The 21,325-nt window shown below is 36.5% G+C and overlaps 2 protein-coding genes and 1 long non-coding RNA gene across 13 annotated transcripts; 2 read left to right on the top strand and 1 right to left on the bottom strand.

The window, feature by feature from the left end:
- The first annotated feature begins 15 nt into the window (after nt 1-15).
- Nucleotides 16-16,527, top strand: LOC107273517 (dedicator of cytokinesis protein 9). 11 transcript variants are annotated; one of them, XM_015751792.2, is made up of 29 exons: nt 16-263; nt 963-1,079; nt 1,621-1,799; nt 2,640-2,709; nt 3,131-3,571; nt 3,642-4,136; nt 4,200-4,366; nt 4,436-4,597; nt 4,668-4,747; nt 4,832-5,085; nt 5,160-5,401; nt 5,736-5,835; nt 6,660-7,031; nt 7,119-7,316; nt 7,495-7,828; nt 7,905-7,931; nt 8,241-8,419; nt 8,494-8,705; nt 8,768-9,175; nt 9,279-9,579; nt 9,657-9,816; nt 10,061-10,221; nt 10,309-10,638; nt 10,711-10,861; nt 11,044-11,091; nt 11,210-11,472; nt 11,532-11,889; nt 11,964-12,255; nt 12,331-16,527. In XM_015751792.2, the coding sequence occupies exons 1-29, from the start codon at nt 165-167 to the stop codon at nt 12,563-12,565; spliced, it is 6,435 nt and encodes a 2,144-aa protein (XP_015607278.1). In that variant the 5' UTR covers nt 16-164; the 3' UTR covers nt 12,566-16,527. The 11 variants fall into 11 exon arrangements, with proteins under 11 accessions (XP_015607278.1, XP_015607281.1, XP_015607279.1 ...); XM_015751795.2 differs by having other exon boundaries at nt 5,736-5,841; nt 8,804-9,175; XM_015751793.2 differs by having other exon boundaries at nt 5,736-5,841; nt 10,711-10,852.
- A 691-nt stretch (nt 16,528-17,218) lies between these two features.
- Nucleotides 17,219-18,959, top strand: LOC107273516 (protein CWC15 homolog B). The gene is made up of 3 exons (XM_015751790.2): nt 17,219-17,493; nt 17,640-17,940; nt 18,018-18,959. The coding sequence occupies exons 1-3, from the start codon at nt 17,363-17,365 to the stop codon at nt 18,258-18,260; spliced, it is 675 nt and encodes a 224-aa protein (XP_015607276.1). The 5' UTR covers nt 17,219-17,362; the 3' UTR covers nt 18,261-18,959.
- A 215-nt stretch (nt 18,960-19,174) lies between these two features.
- LOC112495204 lies at nt 19,175-21,248 on the bottom strand. Its single transcript, XR_003061552.1, has 3 exons — nt 20,253-21,248; nt 19,882-20,101; nt 19,175-19,774 (listed from the first exon to the last, which is right to left on the bottom strand). It is a non-coding gene; the product is annotated as an uncharacterized LOC112495204 (long non-coding RNA).
- Between the last annotated feature and the right edge of the window lie 77 nt (nt 21,249-21,325).

Genomic DNA, 21,325 nt, shown 5'->3' with positions numbered 1-21,325 from the left:
ATTTGGAAACTCCCCCTTGGAAAACTGTCAAGTGTTACGACGTGGTAGGAGACGTTAGGGAAACATGGCAGCCAAACAGCTACTGGAGTGCCGTGGGTGCGCGTGATGATTCCATTTGGTTTTATGTCGTAAACGGTGATGAGACTTCGGTGTCATCGTGAAAGATGAGCGAAAGAAAGTTCACCCGGGGCCTGGGTAAACCGGGCATGGCTGCACAACTCCGGGAAACCGTATCTCAGGTGGTTCGTGAAAGCACGGTCCAGGTAGGAACCACTGACACACGCTCTTATTATATTCTATATGATCGTATATGTATATATTCACACATGTCCCGGGTTATTTTCGGTACTGCTATGAATGGTAATTACGCAATAATTACTGGAACGTACTACGCAATGTACTGACCGGCATTTGATTCTATACCATAGGACACTGCATTATCGTTACTGTTGTATTTTTTCTTAACAATATCTTAAATTTGTTTATCATTCATAAACTTTTATAAAAAATTTGTTTCTCTTTGTGACATTGTTTTTATATCTTATATTCTAATAATTTTTACCTGTTGCTGAATAATTTATGTAATGATTGTGGATTGTCGAGCAAAACCTGGATCAGTGGGTTCTGGATTTTGATATTTCGAAGAATACATATTATTTTTCTAATCTCCCATTAACAGATATTTTGTTTTTTAAAGAACAAATAAGTAGTTATTTATGTATCTGTTTCATATTGCTTTAGTTTGCTGTTTGACATATTGTTTACTTTTTTGACTAAAGATCAATACATTGGTCCTATCTGTCTGCTATAGTGTCCTACTTTTTGTTATTTCTTCAGAATAGTTTTTATTATACAATTAGTCTGGACATGCTAATTAGGTTTAATTTTGTCTAATTTTAATTTATATTTAAGAGTACCATTTTTATCTATGTAATCATAGAAGTACTATTAATTTATTTCAGAGTAAACCACACCTAGTGGATCCAATAGATTTTGAGAGTTTTGTTTTAAAGAATAAAACTCTCTTACAAAATGATCCACAGAGGGAACTCTTGCTGTATCCACAGGATGATGTTTCGGTAAGTCACTACATTGATTGTTCTTATCGTATGGAGCATGCAAAATATCGTTACTGACTTAGATAAGATTTCCTGGTAAAATGCAGTATATATTTCAATGAGATCATCCAGCAAAGACTGATATAAAAATTACAGAAAAGTCTACAGTACTTACTCTTACTACAGTCTACTAACTACAGTAAGACTGGATAGAACCCATAGAGATTCTATTTATATCAAAGAGTAGATTTAGAAAGAAGGTTTATGTCATCAGAATGCTACTATCACATATATATTTTTCTTGACCTCATTCCGTTAAATTTCTACCGTTGTAGCGTAACACATACAACATGAGTTGTTTTTGAAAATGATAAGCCCTAGTAGTAATACTCCCACGCAGTATACTGATATGATTCTTGTATAAATCACTGATATAACATTCAAAGCTACATATTTCATTAAAAGAACTTCCATTAAAGAATGTAAAAAATACACGAGATATCCATTAACTATGCAAAAGCAACATTGCTACAAACTGAAGAAATATTTCTCTGGCATTTAGCAAGTGGTCCTGCCCAGACGGTATCGTACGGTTGTACCTACGGTTCAAAATGTTTCGGAAATGACTGATGGTGGTGAGAGTCTCCTCACAAAGGAGTGTCTACGCAGTTACGCATCTAATTGGAATCTGGTACACTACAAATATACAGCCTACAGCGGGACCCACCTTGACCTGCCTAAGTACGTTTGGCAATGCATTAAATTAGAGATACCATAAACGACTTTTAAAATGACATTTCTCAGTGCCAGTTCATTGGTAAACTGGTCATAAATTTTCCTTTATGGTTCAAGCAAGCAGGATGGATCTATTAAGGAAATTGTTCTTATTCTTTACAATCCAATAATAAAAGAAGATACGATTATTTCTAGGTACCCTAATTAAATAACAATGGATACAATTTTACAATCTTAAGATTATTTGAATACCGAATCAGGCGACAATCACCAACTGATGTGCATTGCCATACGCGATTCTAATGTATGCATTGTCGTTTCTCAGATTTTTTTTTTTTCTTATAAGCTCCGCATACCAGGTGTATGTACAAGTGGCCTGACGACTTAACAGAATCCCACGTAACCAGTTTTACTTATACTTTTCCATAAAAAGTCACCTTTACTCTTTCACCGTATGTCTGTCTGGTAGATACAAGAATATCTGAAATTGATAATGTATGCTATTTTTTTAATGCTCTCCTTAGTACTTCAGAACAAAAATGTTTACGAGGCGCTAAGAGTCTTATTGCACAGAAACTTTTCAAATTGATTTTATAACGAGAAATTGCAAGCATTACACATTAACAGCTTGACTCCCAAGCAGCGCGAACGCGCTGTTTAGATTTTATGTCGAACAATCCCAATATATTTGAACGCTATGGATTAAGACAAGCACTATCGGCATTTTTTGACAATGTATTTTCAATGACCCCTGAGTTTCAAACGGCTAATGAATGTCTCATATTAACCTGTTACTATCATTATAGTTGGGCAATGATTTTTCATTTGATTGACGTCACTTTATAGGATACCAAAAGCAGATGAACTGAAGGATGAGGTTTACGAGATCGATACGGAAGTCGATCAGGTTGATGAGGTAACTAAAGTAAATGACATCGTATTATTAATGAATAATAATTAATTTAAATTACTATTTATACACATTCGTCTTTGTAGTTGTGGCATTATTTAGCAGGCCGCATTTACAAACCAGTGAGAATGGTTAAACATTAGAAAACATCGTCTGTGTTTTTCTATAATGACAAAATGATATCTTGCAGTGACTTACATTAGTGATTCTATTTAATTAGGCAATGTTCAGCATCCTGTCATCATCGTGTATCACTCTAGTTTATTCAACGTAGTTCGCCAATCATTCATTCCCATATCTATGCACTACTTAGTTCCTCAATCAAAGAGGCACATGAATTTTTTCAGTTACAATTTTTGTATAGTGAAGTACTCTGAGAAATATCTTCACCAAAATAACTCTGATTGGTTATCATTTATTTTCCCAGGATCTTACAAAGAGCGATGGAATAACTAAGCAAGGATACCTAATGAAGGGTCCGGAGATTGGGAGCAGTGACCGGATGTTTGTCCATATTGGTTCAAAATCCTTTAAAAGACGCTTCTGTTATCTTCGACAAGAAGTCGATGGCACTTACATTCTGGAACTTTTTAAAGATGAGAAAAAAGGAGAGGCCAAGTTAACAATAGTAATGGACTTCTGTACTGAAGTCATAAGAAATCCAAAGCGCGGTCGTTACTGCTTTGAATTACGTATGAGCGGCACTCACAAATCGTATACATTAGCAGCGGACAATGAAACAGATTTGCAGGACTGGTTATTGAAATTAAGCTCAGTATTACAACATTATAAGCAGCAAGAAGAAAAGCGAGCGGCGTCTTTGGAAAGAACTTGCAATACTCCACCGCCATCGCCACAGCCCATGCAGGTGTGTAACACAGTGTATTAATAACTATTTTACATTATAATTGTATTTATACTAATCGTTTTTTTAACAGGTTTATGGAACTTTGAAAGGACTGGAACAGAGTATGAATCCTCAATTGATAAAATACTCTAGAGAAACGGACACCAGCATAGCTCTAGCTAGGAGAGAGAATAGAAAACGTTTGTTTAGCATGTATCCTCAAATACCTCATGTTAAAACACCTGTAGGAAACTCCAGCGAATCCAGTGTAGATCCATACAAAGAACAATTTGGTCACAGGATTTTTGTCAAGTGCGAAAGTCTTAAATTTAGACTCCAAGCTCCTATAGATGAGAAGGAAGCACTTTGTCAAGTCGAGCCGTATTATACAAGTCTCTGTTTATTCGATGCTAGACACGGGAGAAAGCTTACCGAAAATTTTCATTTTGATATTAATCATGAGGTTGTGCGCAATATCGTACATGAGTTAAGTCCCGTAGGTGTTATGAGTGAGAATCAGGAGAGTATTAAGTTACCTGATGAATTAAAGAATATAGCGCAAGAATGGATTATGTATCCCAAACAGGTATGATTTTGATTTTCTATTTTAATTGAGTTGTATTACTATTATCTTAATCTTATATTCCAGGCTATACTCAGTATTAGTAATCCTCATCCTGACATATTTCTTGTTGTGAGGATAGACAAAATTTTACAAGGTAGTATTTGTCAAACTTCGGAGCCTTATTTAAGAGCTACGAAAGATCCACGTCTTGGCCTGAAGGTACATAAGCAAGTTAGAGCGTGTTGTCAAAGGTAAGAATAAGAATAATGTATGCAATCTTATTGATTTGACACAACTCTTATTTTCTTATTCAATTTTAGACTGGGAAATTATAGAATGCCTTTTGCTTGGGCCGCAAGGCCTTTATTTCGATTGTACAGTAACGAGTTAGACACGTCTTCTGATTTCCCTGCTATATACAGACAAGAAGGGAACAAAATAAGGGATGATGAATTACTTAAGCTTCTCAGCGAGTACAGAAAGTATGTCTGAGAATTAACAAAGCATCGTTGCAATACACAGAAATAACACTTTCACCATTTATCCTTACAGGCCAGAGAAATTAAGTAAATTAACTGTGATACCCGGATGGTTGAAATTGAAAATTGATTCAGTGACGGACATTTTTGAAAGTAAATATAAAAACGTTACATAAACCTTAAATATTATTTTGTTATTTATAGTAAAAGGAATTAATAAAATTTCTCTACTTCCAGACACTTTAACAACAGCCCTGGCACCGCTGAAGCCATTCCCAATACCACCTACATCCGAACCAACCTTAGAAATAGCAGAATTCGAGGGTTCATCCGAGAGAGAGGTTCACCCTTATACAACCTACGTGAATCATCTTTACGTCTATCCTCAAACGCTGTGCTTCGATACCCAAAAGATATTCACAAGGGCCAGGAACATTGCCTGTATCGTAGAGCTTCGCGACGACGATGACGAGAATGCTAAGCCATTGAGGGTTGGTTGAACATTATCTCCAGGTATCATAACGTTCAAAACATCTGTCTAGAGCGTGAGCCCTTTTTTTCACAGTGCATATATGGAAAACCCGGTGCACCGGTTCTGTGTCTGAGAGCATCCTGTGCGGTTTTGCACCATAACGCAGTGCCATCTTGGTACGAGGAGATAAAAATGAGATTACCGACAAAGCTACACTCTAAGCACCATCTGTTGTTTTCTTTTTACCACATAAGTTGTGACATGAACAAGAAGAAAGAAAATGGCGTAGAGAATTGCGTCGGTTACGCATGGGCACCGCTCCTACACAAAGGCCGGTGAGTTATTTTAATTAAATTCAACGACTCCGCCAATCCCTTGGTTGACGTCCCAGCAGCGAAAAATTTTAGCAGCAACGAAGTAAACTGTCCCAATTGCACAAAGGTACAGAGTGTCATAAATATTATAAAGCTCGATTAATCTGCCTACGTGATTCGTCCTATGTCTGAACGTCTATCTCATTTACACATTAGCCAGTCTATTATCAAGCTTTAGTATAACATACAATTATTGTCTGTGATGTTGAGCAATATGATAGGTTATTATTCAGCAAGTACATACATACAATTGTCCAGTATATTCCGTTAGCATATAATGTGCTTAATTGATCAGGCTAAACGTGGATGTGGATACGAACGTTCAAGTGTTGCCTGTGGCAACACACTTGCCAGCAGGATACCTTGCCATTCAACCCCTTGGCCTGGGAAAAGGGGTAAGAGTAAGATCATGCTATTCAGTCACTCATTAATACACTTTGTTTTCGGGCATTTGCTTTATGCCTTGTAACCCGTTAGAATTGCATCGATTCACCATTTTTCACTTTTGCACTATATAATAAAGAAACATTCGAACTTTCACAGAATTACAGTGTCGTGGGAACGATATTGCGTACAATTCATTAATTTTTGCATACTCCATCCTTTTTCTTATTTTCTTCTTTAATCAGCTTTAATTCTAATCGATGCTATTTGACGGATTGTGTGGAATAAAGTCTAGGCCTTATAGCTGCGAGCACTTAGCGTGTGCGCGCAAACGGTTTTTCGGATGCAGGCATGGAGCGTGTGTATTTTTGAATTTATTCATCGACTTTAATCGATCATCTGATATGTGAGTTAATTATTTACTGTGGAGGTGCTTTGGTGCGCACTTTTAAAATGTTTTTCCTCGTGCGGTTTGCGGTTTTGGGTGACATTAACGCTTTCTAATAACACATGCATGACAAGAATTTTGGTCTATATACGTTTATCTGAACCATGTTTCAATATCCAATGCTGCAGACTTTTTAAGAATTTTAAAATTAATAATTGTCTGAAGATAGTTTCTAGGGTAGCCTTTTATTTGTCGATATTAAGTCGAAATTTATATTTTACTATTAGTAAGTTGATTTTATATTTCACGTTAAATTTTTTGGGCTTATGTTTTTTTCAAATAAATTTCATTAATTGCTCTTCAGTAAGCTTATTTAAATTTCTGTCAGGATATTGAAAATGGGATCTGAGCTTCTGATCATGGATTAATTGGATTTTCATCTCTCAGAACGCCGGACCAGACATCACCTGGATAGATTCCCAGCGACCGATATTCACAGTCGGCTTCCAATTAATATCTACTGTGTTCACGCGCGATCCTCATCTGCACAATCTATTCGCACATGCTGAGAGGATCCTGGGGACGAAACCATCCGCGATGCCGTCTGATTCTGAAACCTGCAAGATCCTCAAGGCTGCTCATGCTATACAGCTAGTAACGGCCATTACATTCTTGCCAACGATTTTAAATCAATTATTCACGTTACTTATAGTCACGAGTAGCGAGGAAGTTGGTCTTTATATTATTCGAGTATTGATTCACATTATAAATATGGTACATGAGGCCGGACGCAAGGAAATACTTCAGGCATATGCGAAGGTAGAAAAAGATGCAAACAAAAGTTAATTATTCCTTCAATAATACTGAGTATTTATTTTAAAAAATTTTTATTAATTCTTTTGACAGTTTGTCTTCGTCTCACCGTCGAAAGGAAACGGACATGCTACAGTACATGAGCAATTGGGAAGACATTTGCCAACTTTACTTCAGCCAAGTAACACAGACTTTTTGGTAGTGAACAAATTCATGCATCATTCCAGCTTCTTCTTTGATATCATGGTGAAAAGTATGGCACAGCATCTACTTACTACCGGCAGAATAAAGGTAAGTTCAATTTTCACCCATAACTTATCATTGCATATTAACTCTTCGAGTACACTTGCGGTCATTTTGGCTCAACAATTGCATGACCAGATGCTGTGCATGCTCTCTTGGCAAAAAGGCGTGCACTCGAAGGGTTAAAAGAAATTTTTCTCATAATTCAATTGATTCTGTATTACAGATGCACAGGAACGAACGATTCTCTAAGGAGTATCACAGTAAAATAGAAAATCTCTTAGAAGTAATAACACCATACCTCATGAACAAGTACAAAGAAATGCCAGTGGAGACGCACGAGCTAAACAAGAGTCTTGCTCATTTTCTAAAGAGATGCCTAACCTTTATGGACCGTGGCTTTGTCTTTAGATTGATAAATTCATACATGGATAACTTTTCACCTGGCGATCAGCGAACTCTTCATGACTTCAAATTTACATTTCTGCAAATAATTTGTTCTCACGAGCATTACGTCTCTTTCAATCTACCAATGATGCAGTCGCGTATCACTACACGTGGTAAGTTTGTCTGTTATCAAATTGCACATATTATCTGTACATTTGTAATATAATCATTTTATGCCTGGCTTCGAAGATACAGAGCGAGAGACCGATTGTGATGGTACGTGCCATGTTCATACACTCCCGTCTTTATTGTGGTTTTTTCATGTAGCCATAGTGAGTGGGAGTACGAGCACAATCCTCTTTATATTAAAGTATTGATATTAGATTAAGAATACCTGAGAATACAGTATAATTAGAAATTAGAATTCACTCCTAGTACCTCATTCCTCGCAATTTGTTATCGCACCACTTGTGGTCAATACCGATTCTTCTATGTTCACACGTCCATTTTGAGTACAGCACCTTCAAGCAATGTTAGACAGGATATTGCGTATATACGTTTATATCTATTCCCTATCTATTGCAGATCTAATGAACGAGTATTGCCTGTCAGAAGAATTTTGCAAGCATCATTTTTTGGTGGGACTGTTACTTCAAGAAGTGAAAATGTCTTTAAATGAGATTGTGCAAATTCGCAAAGTTGCTGTGGCTACTTTAAGAGATTTAATGGCAAAACACGAGCTGGATGACAGATATCAAAATAAGGTATAATATTGTTTCTGTCATTTGTTGAGTATCGACCTTTAAGTTGTACTAGTATAAATATCTGGAATATTTAGGGTCAGTTGAGTAGAATAGCCTCCATCTACATACCTTGGCTAGGAATTGTCTTGGAAAATCTACATCGTTTACAATCAGTCAACGATGGCGTTAAGGCAGATTCAAAACAGAATGCTTCAAATAGAATGTCTACCAGCAGTTCCTTCCTGGCAAGTAAAGACACAGCTACTAATAGTACAGCCAGTGCAGGAACACCAAAATCACTACACAGGTAATTTAAGTAAAAATGACTGCTTAGCAGAACTTCTTTTTAATTACCAATCGTTATATCAGATTTACGCTTCATTTGGATACGCAATCCCCTATTAGGGCTTCAATGCACCTTAGAGATTCTACGTACTTCGCAGCCATTGCTGGTCAGGGTCTAGTTAATGGATACTCGTGTACTAGTATCGAATCGGATACCTCAACGATGTCTAGTGCTTCTCAGTCAAACATATCTCAGGAAACAACTATTGTACGCGAAGCTCTCGAAAATGGGAATGCCGAGCGAAAAACTCATTCCAGATCATTGAGCGTGACACAAACGTCATCGAGATGTGACAAGCTTCAACCATCGGAAGTCAAGGATCTTTTACTTTGCTTCCTATTTGTTATGAAGCATCTGGGTGACCATCAGATCATTGCGTGGTGGCAACAGTGCAGTGACACTGAACTTCTTAGATTCTTCACTGTCATTGAGTGAGTATTACGGAATAATTCTTGCATGGTAAATCCTAAAGATTTCGTTTTATTGCAATTCTCACAGTCATTCATGTTTCTTCTCTTTTTTTTTTTACTGCAGAATGAGTATTTATCACTTCAAATATATTGGTAAGAGACAAATAGCAGCTAACGCTGCTACTAATTCTGGGAAGCCTAGAACTGTCAAAGCTATGACACTACCTGCCAGAATGGCACCACCAGATTTCTCGACTGACAGTCCTGCCACTGGCACTTTACAGCCACACAATACTGCAGCCCGAGAGAACTTAGTGGATAATGATAGTGGAAAAGTTTATCAGGCTATTTTAGATGCTAATATGACAACTGAAGTGGGTCTTATAGCATTGGATTGCTTGGGATTATTTTGCATTCACTTTAAGGTATACCTCGTTCTAATTCAGGTACCTTGTACGTTTTCGTATAATAAATTTACTGACAGCTCTCCTGCATTTCTTAGGATGCACTTCTAGCTGGCGATGGAGATAATCCAGTTATGCAGAAGGTCTTTGACATTTATTTGTCGTTCCTTCAACTTGGACAATCTGAAACGTTATTCCGCCATGTCTTCGCCGGTCTTCGAGCTTTCTTGAACAATTACTCTATTGCCTTATTTCAAGGTAGATATCGTACTTAATGTGAAATATCTATAATCAAATTCTTAATGAGTTTTATTTTGTTTTTAAACACCTATTACACAAACGACAGTCTCTCGCGGATGAGCTCTATTGTTAGTAAGTGACAGTAGACAATTAATCAGCGGAAATAAGGAACAATAGGTGTTTATAGACGCGGGCTCGTTATTAACTTTACAACAGCCTATGGAATTCACTATACAGCAAGGTCTTCTCTTTTTCAATCCAGGCAATGCGGTACTTTGCGGTCGTCTCTGTTACGAGTTACTACGCTGCTGTAACAGTAAGCTGAGTTCTATCAGGCAAGAATCGTGCGCTCTGTTGTATTTGCTTATGAGAAGTAACTTTGAATTTACAAGTAGAAAAGGATTGACGAGAGTGCATTTGCAAGTGAGTGAAACAATATTTCAATTCGGAAAATTGATAAGTGTATAGTATTGAGGAATATAATCTTTGATTGTCTTATCTGTTTCTCAGGTGATAATATCAGTCTCCCAAATGCTGGGGAACGTTATTGGACTTAATAATTCCCGTTTTCAAGAATCCTTATCGTTGATAAATAGTTACGCATCTTCTGACAAAGTCATGAAAGGGACAGGATTTCCGGTTGAGGTTAAGGATCTTAACAAGAGAATCAGAACTGTATTAATGGCTACAGCACAAATGAGAGAGCACAATAACGATCCAGAAATGTTGGTGGACCTGCAGCACAGTTTAGCGAATTCATACGCCAGCACACCGGAACTAAGACATACGTGGTTGGAAACGATGGCCAGAAATCATGCGCGGGATGGAAACTTCTCTGAAGTTCGTTATACTACGACATGTTAATATTAATTGTGGTAATTATTTTAAATATATCTTATTTTTCATTTATAGGCGGCTTGCTGTCAGTTACACATAGCTGCACTTATGGCGGAATATCTAAAGCTAAAAAAAGTTCATTCCTGGGGTGCTGAAGCATTTGACAAAATATCTGTCAATATTTCCAGGGACGAGCGTGGACTGAAGCTCGATGCTGGTGAGATTTGTATGTCTTGCACATGTTTGTTTCTGCATTATCCAACACAAGTACGATTAGGGTAGTGATTAAGAAAAAAAAAGTCAGCCTCCCTTAACAGTTGTCACATCCTATGCATGTTAGAAGAATGATTCTGAGTGAGCATCCACTTTGTTGTGCAGTGTGGTAAATGTCTTGTTTTTGTATTACAGACTTGGGATCACAGTTTGCTGGTGTCTTTGATATTTTCGTACGCCCCGGTAGCGTTCCTTGTATTATTGTATTGTTACGCTTATTATTTGCTTGACATTTTGTGCTTAGTCCTTTATTAATGACGTTATCTGTATATAGAATTAAGAATCATATTATTTATTTTAGGCGTACAGGATATTCATTACAATGAATGTCTTCTACTGGAACAGTTGGAAACTTGCGCTGAGATGCTGGAGAAGGCTGAACGTTTCGAACTCCTTGGACATCTTTATCGTTTAATTATTCCTATGTATGAGAATAAAAGAAATTATGAGGCCTTGTCAAATTGCTATACGCATTTAGCGCAGGCTTGTAATAAGGTCGTGGAGGTCAGCAAAAGTGGAAAGAGACTCCTTGGCAGATTTTATCGGGTCGCTTTCTTTGGAAGTGTAAGTATATTTGTATTTTTATTTGTTAGATTGTAGAATTAATTGAATCGTCTATACAGGCTTACTTTGAGGAAGAGAATGGACAGGAGTACGTTTACAAGGAACCGAAAGTAACATCCTTATCAGAGATATCGGAACGTCTTCATCGTTTACATTCAGAAAAATTCGGTGCGGAAAACGTAAGAATGATTATGGATTCCGTACCCGTGGATATAAGCGAATTAGATACCAAGGCAGCATATATCCAAGTGACACACGTCACTCCATATTTTGAAAAATATGAATTAGAAGCACGACCAACAGAATTTGAACAGAATCACGATGTATCCTGCTTTATGTTTGAGACACCATTTACAAAGGAAGGAAAAGCCAGGGGTAACCCTGAAGATCAATGGAAGAGAAGAACAATCCTTACGAGTAATATAAAATCTTTCAAAATCCTCAAACATTCTCACTTTCTATTATTTTATTTCAATACTCTTACTTCACAGCTGAGTACTCCTTTCCATATGTCAAGAAGCGAATATCAGTAACAGAAAAAAGAATAATGGAATTGAGCCCCATCGAAGTGGCTTTGGATGAGATGAGACAGCGAGTGCAGGAATTAGAAGACGTAGCCCTGATAGCACCAACCGATGCCAAGAAACTTCAATTAAGACTTCAAGGAAGCATATGCGTAACTGTAAATGCAGGACCCCTAGCCTACGCATCAGCATTTCTGGACCCAGCACTTTCACCACAATATCCAGATGACAAGGTAGAAGAACTAAAGGATGTCTTCAGGTAATTACGAGAATTCAATCATAAAACAAAATCTATAATTCCTACAATAATGATCACTTTAACTTTTTATTACAGAGAATTCGTAAAGATTTGTTATACAGCGCTGCAGATAAACAGCAAATTGATCACGTCGGATCAGCACGAGTATCAGGAAGTACTTCGTGAGAATTATCAAAAACTTTGTCAAAATTTATCATCCTTGCTTGGAGAACCAGTATGGCCTGACGAACAAATAGGAAGTTGGAAGCGCAACAGCGCTGCACTTTTTAGTGCTATTAGTGGTGCTAATAATCATACTAGTACCGCCTAAGTCAAGACTTACCGGTTAACGGGTATCTAAAATAGTATCGTCCCAGGTATGAATAATCATACACAAATATATATACATATATAGATTTATATATAGTCCCAGTTTATATAAAAAGCAAAAAAGGTACAAATTATATTTCTTTTAACCTCGCTTATTAGTTTCTTGCTAAACCGCGCAGGCGCATAACATTGCGAACTGTGCCACTGTATTATTTTATATTACAGTATCTAATGTACCGTGCTTTTCAGCTATAGCCACCAGCAATTAGTATGAAATTTATACATTTTATATTATATTTAATAACTAATATCAATTTGCTCTCGCGCTAGGCTGATAAATTCTAGTTAGAATAATTTTTCACGTTCTCTTCGATATTAGAGAATGAAAGCGAAGTCCCGTACCAACGTGTAAATCGATAGTGCTACTTTAACGAGATAATAATATTAGCCAAATTGTCTGTGAACTTTGATAGAGTCGGGATTGAAGAGTAAATTGTGAAATTCTTGTTCGTTTCTGTATTTCTATTTTTTTTCTTTTCATTTTGGAATTCGTGGAATACACGATTGCGGGAAATGCGTGTGTTAACTGGCTCGTGATAGCGCATGTGGAACTAATATAAGTTAATTTAAAGTTCCGATAAACAAGCGCCAATTAAACAATTATAACGAATAAATTGATGCGATGCTTTGATTGGACAGAAGCTGTGTAATGTATCGGCGTACGTGCGTACAGGGTGTCCGGAATGAAAGTGATAGTGAGGAAACGTCTCGCCGTGTTTAATCAATTGATAATTCACTGAACGCCCAGGTATGCCAAGAAGTGATAAGAGAGTATTATAATAGGATTGATAACGTAGAGACACGAACCTAGGTAATTGGCCGGAAGTAAAGAGATAACACTGCCGTAATGTTCAAGTAGGGAATGAATATAGGTATGCAGGATTTGGTCCAACGTGTAAATTTATTTACGTTCACGAACTTGTAAATTTTAACGACTGACTATAGAGTGATTTTTTGGATTCTTCTTTCTCTCCTCTTATCCGAAGACTTTTCTTCTTCTTATATGTTGTTCTAGTATGCTAAGTCGTGCGTGGTTATTATACTATGGAATGGAAGGGATGTTAAGAGGGATTTTGGCGATTCTATTATCTTAAGGAGGTAGGAGCGTTTCACGCTAGTCAAATCAGTGCTAAATTTTGATAATCGTCTTTGTAAAATTTTATGCATTATGTAACAATCGTTGAATCAATCGTTGATTGAATTGTAAAATATTCAGATTGATTCTAAAATAATCTATAATTCTTTACCGTTTTAAAAATACAAGACCGCTTATTCTGTTTCTCGAAAGATGCTCTACAAATTGATCGTCTAAGTATTGAATAGTGCTGATAGGAAAGAATTCGTAAAGGATTATTTAAGAAAAGGTTAAAATCGATAAAAAAATTACGGATTATTCTTCGAAAAGAATTGAAAAAAAAGTACCTCTTCGAAAATCGATATTAATCAGGTAATGTTATTGTAAATTCATCGCTACGAATGTGTCTATGGGTTATGGGCACATGTTATAATACAGTAACCCTTCACTGCAATCAATTAATCCATAAAACTTTGTAAAAACGATAAAAAGTATTTAGCACTAATTTGACTAGATTAAGACGCTCCAACCTTCTTAATATTAATCGCAATAACAATAAGGAAGCAAAATGATATTTTACAGAAAATTTATAATCCTACTTAGTATATTTAGATAGGTGAACGCGTGTGGTGGGGCATTTATGTATGGACAAATTGTATATGAATTTATTATAAGTTTTTTTTTTGTATATTTCAGCACCTTTATGTAATAGATTTAATCACACAGAATGTACGCATGCGCGTATAGTGTAAAGAGAAGGGTAGTGGGCGATTGGAATCGTCCTCGCATTATTACAATTAATTGATATTTATTATATTCTCTTAGTTAAGGTGATACGACTTGTCTATTAAATAATTATTATACGTCATTAAACTTTAGGTAATGTTTTGACGTATTTCTTCATTCGCTCCAATTAATGTTCTAAATTCTGAGCTTTTCTCTCTCTATAAATGATTCGTTATAAACAAAGTTTGTGATATGTCTTCTAGAGCGTAAATATAAAAATTAATATCACGCGCTCCCTTCTCTGGTCATTGTGACACCAAGCTTTTATTTGCGCTTCTTTTTTTCTTTTATATTGTTCAGCGATATCATGTAAATATACAGTGTCGGGTGCAGAATGTTTTTATAGATAGTTTAGCATAATGTAAATTCGGGATGAATTTTATTTTCTTCAAATTCCAATTCAGAGCTCTCGTCCACCAGTGTGAAGCCCGCGCGGATATAATTGAATTTAATATAACGTTGTTAATTTGAGACATTTACTCGAGTGTTAATTAATTGTGTATTACGAACGACTTTATATGTATAAAAAAAAACAATGCGTTGACGCGAAACGGCGCTTTCACGACGTTGACGTAGAATATATTTTTTTCTTTACTTTCGCTTGAAATATCCAATGTTTACATTATGTTGATTATACAATTTTATTTTTTCACTTTAATCCGATCCAAAGATATCGGCCAGATTTAAGAGTCTTCAATATCGAAGATTTGAATGATGACTTTATTTGTTTATATTGGTATTATTATTATCATCATCTTTGAGGCGCAAACTGTTCGATCGTAGAGTGAGGTGTTTTGATAGAAATGAAATAGAAAGTGGAATTTTTAATTAGAGTGGAATATGAGTAGAAACTATATATATACAGTGAAAATGTATATGCGTAAACGCATATGATACATTAATCCAATAAATACGAAGTCTCATTCTAACGTTACACCGATAAGGCTGACTTAAAACATATACACGATGATGCTTATTTACGAGCAGAAGAATTTATGACTGTGTACAATGTAATTCGTTTGCCGGACGTGTCTCCGTAGATAATAGATTGATAATATTTACTGGCAACATACAAACAATCAATCCTCATGGGTTTGACGTTACACGTGTTAATCGTAAGAAAATGATAAAATCTCCAATATACTTATTGTATCTTCAAACTAACTATTAGGGAAATGAAAACAATTGAAATACAATAGACTGTCAATTATAAATTCATCAATTAAAGTCAGACTTGTGAAACATAATTCGTTCTAAGAACAAATAACCTGCCCGTTGTGATTAGAAAATGAGGGAAAAAAAGTATTTTCAGTACATTACATTAGCTACAAATTTGCATTGAAATTGCATCAAGGTATACCGGTGACTTTTTGATGTTGAATTTATCGATTTCTCGTTAACTCCCATGAAAAACCATATTGGATGTTGTATTTGTCCTCTGGTACAGATTACCCGTAGATTTATTACCAGTGAAGTATCATCGAGACCAAATAAAATCCGACCAAAATTCTATTATTATCTTTCTACACTTTGAGAACGCACAAATAAATTTTAAGGGATATTGTACGTCAGTCCGAGGAAATAATTCTGAAACTTGCTGTTATTACGTTCGTAGAATAACGAGTAGTGCGATTGTATTATGGTGATGATTAACGTTAAGTGTAGAAGGAAATTCAGTCGTCCAGTTATATAGATCCTCTGTAATAATATTTATTGGCAATTATTAATTAGGGCGACACCGTAACTGCACGTTACTTAAAGCTATATACGGTATATATAGGCTTGAGGAACGTGTACGCATTCTTGTGTTTAATTGTTTTATGACGTGTACGTGACGACTTTGAAATTTCTACATTTATTACAATCGCTGCTTTTTTACTACCTGGTATAAAATCTTTGTTCGTTTGTAAAGGCGTCCAACTCGATGTAATTATGTTTGCCCAATTAATCGGTATAGTACTCTGTATTTAGTATTATATTATTATTGAAAGTAATTGTATTTATTAATGTACCGTCTCAAAATAAAACTCAGTATCACGAAATGTTGGTTATAGTTCTTTTATTCAGGGTAGTTGTAAGATATATGGCTAAAATGTTTTGTAAATCATTGTAAATAGTAATACCCTTACAGCGAGTCGTGGGAAACCCCTTTAGAAAAAATGTATATGCTACTTTATACCAATGATGAAGTAACTTTGCACGTGTATGATACAGGGGGTGGAACATAGACAGGTGGTAACTATTGTACATGCCGTCTGCTGTCATCAGTTTCAATTAGTTGTCAACTATTGAACGAAGTATCAGAATCAGATGGAATGAAATAGAATGTGAAAATAGAGAGTACTCTCTCCAGCATCCCTTCATTCGAAGGGATAACTTGGGATAACTGATAACTTTTTTATTATATTTGTTATTTATTTATAGTCTGCAAATAATATAATTTTGAAAAGAAACCGCGCTACTTGTGTCGCATGGTTATTACAAAAAATCAGTAGCGTCAACAATGTACCATTAAATATTTTTATAGTTAAAAGTTTGTATTTTATATATTTTATGATTCTCTTAGAGAAAAAATATATATTTTCTTGAAAATTGTGTGATTACATATTGAAAACAAGAATAAATATCACATGGAATAACATTTCCGCGAAAATTCTTGTATCTTATGAAATTCTTTGATAACATTATAGATGGCGCTGGCGTAGGACGCGCAGCAAACCGACCAATAAGGAAAAAGAAAGACACATAGCTGTGAACAGTTGGAGAGTGCAACTATAACTCAGTGAAGAGAAGCGTAAAATTTGATTGAAAACAGTATAAATATATTTTGCTGCAAACAGGTGTATATTTCTTTGAATAAAATTATCCAAGTCAAAAATGACTACCGCAGCGAGGCCAACATTCGAACCAGCCCGTGGAGGACAAGGACGTGGTGAAAAAGATTTGAGTGCTATATCAAAACAATATAGTAGTCGCGATTTACCTTCGCATACAAAGTTAAAATATCGGTAAGATACTTATTAAATAGTCGTCGATATTAATAGTTTTGTTTATTATTATTTGTATGTATGCGTTTGATATTTGGATCTATATATTTATGAAAATAGGTAACATAACCTATACTTCTTTATGATGAATATTCTCTTTTGTATAGTGAACATGGTCAGGGAACTATTGAGGAACTGCGCAACCGTGATTTCCGTAAGGAATTGGAAGAGCGTGAGCGAGAGAAGGACAAATCCTCTAATAGGCGCATGATTGAAATCGCCAGAGAAGCTTTGCCACCTAGTTCCAAGAGACAGAAATTGGATCAAGTTCCTGCCGCTAGCTTGGATGCTGATGATCCTCTTGACGAAGATGAATCAGATTCAGACAGTGAAGATGATGATAGTGCTGCAATCTTTGCGGAGCTAGAAAGAATCAAGAAAGAACGAGCAGCAGATCAAGCAAAAAGAGTATGTTATACATTTATAATATGACAGTGTTATAGAATTTCTGAATATATTGTAACTCTTGATATTTGATATAACAGGACATGGAAAAGAAACAAGAAGAGGAAAGAATAAGGATGGAGAATATTCTCTCTGGAAATCCTTTACTGAATTATTCTTCCCAGACTACTCGCACTGACATGAAGGTCAGAAGAAGATGGGATGATGACGTTGTCTTCAAGAACTGTGCGCGTTCTGAGCCAAAGAAGAAGCAGGATGTCTTTATAAACGACTCTCTGAGAAGCGAGTTTCATCGTAAATTTATGGAAAAATATGTGAAGTAAAAACTGACATTAACAATACGAATGACAGAATACTATTCTTAAACAGAATAACATTGATCTATTGTGTCATGTATGACAATGCTATTCCTGATCTTTGTAAATAATCTTAAATACTTTTTATTTTATCATAAGAATGAACTCTTAACGTTCCCAGTTAAATAGAATGCCATTCTTACATTCAAGTCACCATGCATCCTTTCCAATACTATCCAGCTACGAACAAGGTTTGAAGTCATTGTTTATTATACTCTCAATTAATCTACCCTAAAGGAATGCGCCTATCTTATAGAGAGGTCAGTTAAATGTTTTTCACATTGAAAAAATCCTCGAGGGGGCTCGTCTGTTTATTTGTCCTTTTCAAGTGGGCAAACTTGCCTCTCGTTTGATTATATTTGTACAGGATCCTCACATACTATTAACAGCTTGCTGTTAACTTCCCTCAAGAAGTCCCTACACCCTTTGAAGGCTTTGACTCTTCCTGTTATATTCTGTATGAATAAAACGATGAATGAACCCTTGGGATCATTCACACGGCTCCTTACAAGCGATAAGAATATTTTATTCATTACGTAATAATCTATCTCTATTCGTCTAATGAAAAATGAATATCCATTAACAAACTGATAACCCAAAAAATTCCATTCTTATTACATACATAACTTGTAAATACTGGATGAAGAAATATAGAAGAATTTAATAGAAATTCCTACATTTCTAATTATACTTAGTATACGTATCTGACACTATATGAATTACCTTAATAAATAAGTTAGACCATACCGCAAGACAGGACTATCTCGTTTGATTTTATTTGAACGGGGAACCCCCCGGGAAGGTTCGACAAAGAGGTCGTTAAGTTCTTTGTATGTAAAAATAAAGATAAAAAAGTGGAATTGAAAATAGAAATAAAGGTGTCGAGACGACTGCATCGGCATCAGGATCGGGGCGGCCTGGTGTTTCGGTAGCGGTCCGATCCGGTCTCCCGTGTGCGAGTATAAACCGCTGGGTCAAGTATAACCGGTCCCAGGGTCCCGACCGGCGCGAGTGCCAGAGGCAAGCAGTCTACCGGTGCACAGCTGGTATCGGTAGACTCCCTGGCACCGACCTGGCCAACAGAGAGAGCCAGCCGGGCCCCACCAAGAAATCAAGGCAAACAGAGATCATGTAGAACGCGCGCGCACATCACACACATGTACATATACTTATCAGTATCTTCTCTCTATCCCTATCTCTCTCTTATTCTCTTGTTCCATTCTTTATTTTCTCCAGGCAAGATTCTCGTTCCGACCAAGAGAATTTGCTCCTCCTTCAACTCCGTATCTCATCCCCACTGATCTGCTCTGTGAATTTTTCTTTTATTTATTTATTTACCTCCTATATACATCCTCTATTTACTTTATTTATTATCTTGGTCCATGCGCGCGCGAGCACGCCTGCTTGGCTGCCTATCTGTCTGTCTTCTCTTCCTCGCGAGTCCTCCTGGGTAGCTACGCGATGATGCCCGTCCACCAGGGCTGTAGAACGACCTGACTTTCTTTTACTTCATCTTCGTAGTCTCATTAATTATGAAAATTCTCTTTTCATTCTTACACAAGTTACTAGGATTTTTTTTCCAACTTACCAACCCGTTCTACGCTCACCACTTTTTATTAATTTACTCATCCTCCTTCCATACGTCCATCTTAGGCATTTTATCAGAACCAAGAACGCACTTTGTACCGTGCTCCTTGGCAATTGCCTTTTTATTCCTCTTTATCCGGGTTCCACACGGTGCATCGAATTCCACCCAGGTTACCAATACGAGAGTCCGATTCACTTTCACCATAACATCCTGGTCAATGCTGTATAAACATGCATTTTGAAAATAATTAATGACACCTTTTTTCAGCGCGCCTTTCACCGTATTCAAATTAAAGAAAAGAAAGAAAATGGTCTGAAGTCTGTATCAATAGAGTCAATGAAAGGTAAAATTCATTTCTTGACTAATCGCACCTGATACCACAATGAATTCTGATCTGTGTTGTGTTTCATGTGTCGTAGATCATCGTCTATCACTACGTGGGGAGGAACTTCTTCGTCGCACGGTAGTTATGTTCACCAGCCCTGGTCGTTTGCGCCACTTTAGAGCAGAAACGGTGTACGCCTACCTCTTCGGCAGGGGCGGTCCTATCTCTATGCCCCAGGGACGTAGCTGAACGCGGTGAATTCGGGTGGCGGTACTGCAGGGGCACTGTAACAATACTTGAATGATTCTTCAGTTAGACATTTAACGATGTTCAGTCGGATTTTTTTTACGACACGTCGTAAGTCACCGCGCAGTATTATCTGACTGTCTCTTTTTTTTCTCAGGCTATAGTATTGTATCCACTTTATGTATATATACTATTGGTATAACGCGCACGACCCAGAGGCTCTTGACAAAATGAAAGTTGACGCTCGGATTACATAAAACGAGGATACGATCTCACCTTCGCTTCCTTACAGTCGACGTAGAACTTCCCTCAATTGTCAGGATATCCAATATCAAAACAAACGAACGAACTGGCAGACGCCCGTTTTCGCTCAGGAAGGTATCCCAGGTGTTATTCTTACCTGCATCTTCTACGAGGCTATTGTAACTCTGTTATACATTGTAGCACAGTATAACATGAAAATAAATGAATTCTGTTCCTTCTGGAAAAATCCATTGATAGAAAACGGCGCCGATAATGATGAATACAATTTTTCTACTTTTAGCAACCATCAATCATGATAGCTGTAGCAGTGTAGAGAAGTACAAGATCACAGCTACAAAAGCTATGAAACATTGGCTAAACTATTTAATAACAAACTTGTACAGAATATTGTTTGGTATTTATGGTATTACTGTTTTCAGATGTCAAAAGCAATGGTATACAGAAGCGCAAGAACTGATTGTGAATTTATATTAAGTAAATGAATATGGAACTGCCATAAGACATGGAACTGAATATGGAATAGAGGTAACTAATATGGACTATCAACATTATGATGAAGTGTTGAAAAAATGGGATTGCACAAGGTGCGCTCGTTCGAAGAGGATGGGT

Source organism: Cephus cinctus, unplaced genomic scaffold (assembly GCF_000341935.2).
Source record: "Cephus cinctus unplaced genomic scaffold, Ccin1 Ccin1_scaffold1708, whole genome shotgun sequence".
Lineage (NCBI taxonomy): Eukaryota > Metazoa > Arthropoda > Insecta > Hymenoptera > Cephidae > Cephus > Cephus cinctus.
The sequence above is the reverse complement of the archived record's forward strand: the minus strand, read 5'-3'. Positions and strand labels throughout refer to the sequence as shown.

Coding starts and splice junctions, on each gene's coding strand:
- LOC107273517 (XM_015751791.2), top strand. CDS start 165: ATGAGCGAAAGAAAGTTCACCCGGGGCCTGGGTAAACCGGGCATGGCT. Junction 2,710..3,130: donor AAGTCGATCAGGTTGATGAG/GTAACTAAAGTA, acceptor TTATTTTCCCAG/GATCTTACAAAGAGCGATGG. Junction 7,932..8,240: donor GCGAGAGACCGATTGTGATG/GTACGTGCCATG, acceptor TATCTATTGCAG/ATCTAATGAACGAGTATTGC.
- LOC107273516 (XM_015751790.2), top strand. CDS start 17,363: ATGACTACCGCAGCGAGGCCAACATTCGAACCAGCCCGTGGAGGACAA. Junction 17,494..17,639: donor CATACAAAGTTAAAATATCG/GTAAGATACTTA, acceptor TCTTTTGTATAG/TGAACATGGTCAGGGAACTA. Junction 17,941..18,017: donor CAGCAGATCAAGCAAAAAGA/GTATGTTATACA, acceptor TTGATATAACAG/GACATGGAAAAGAAACAAGA.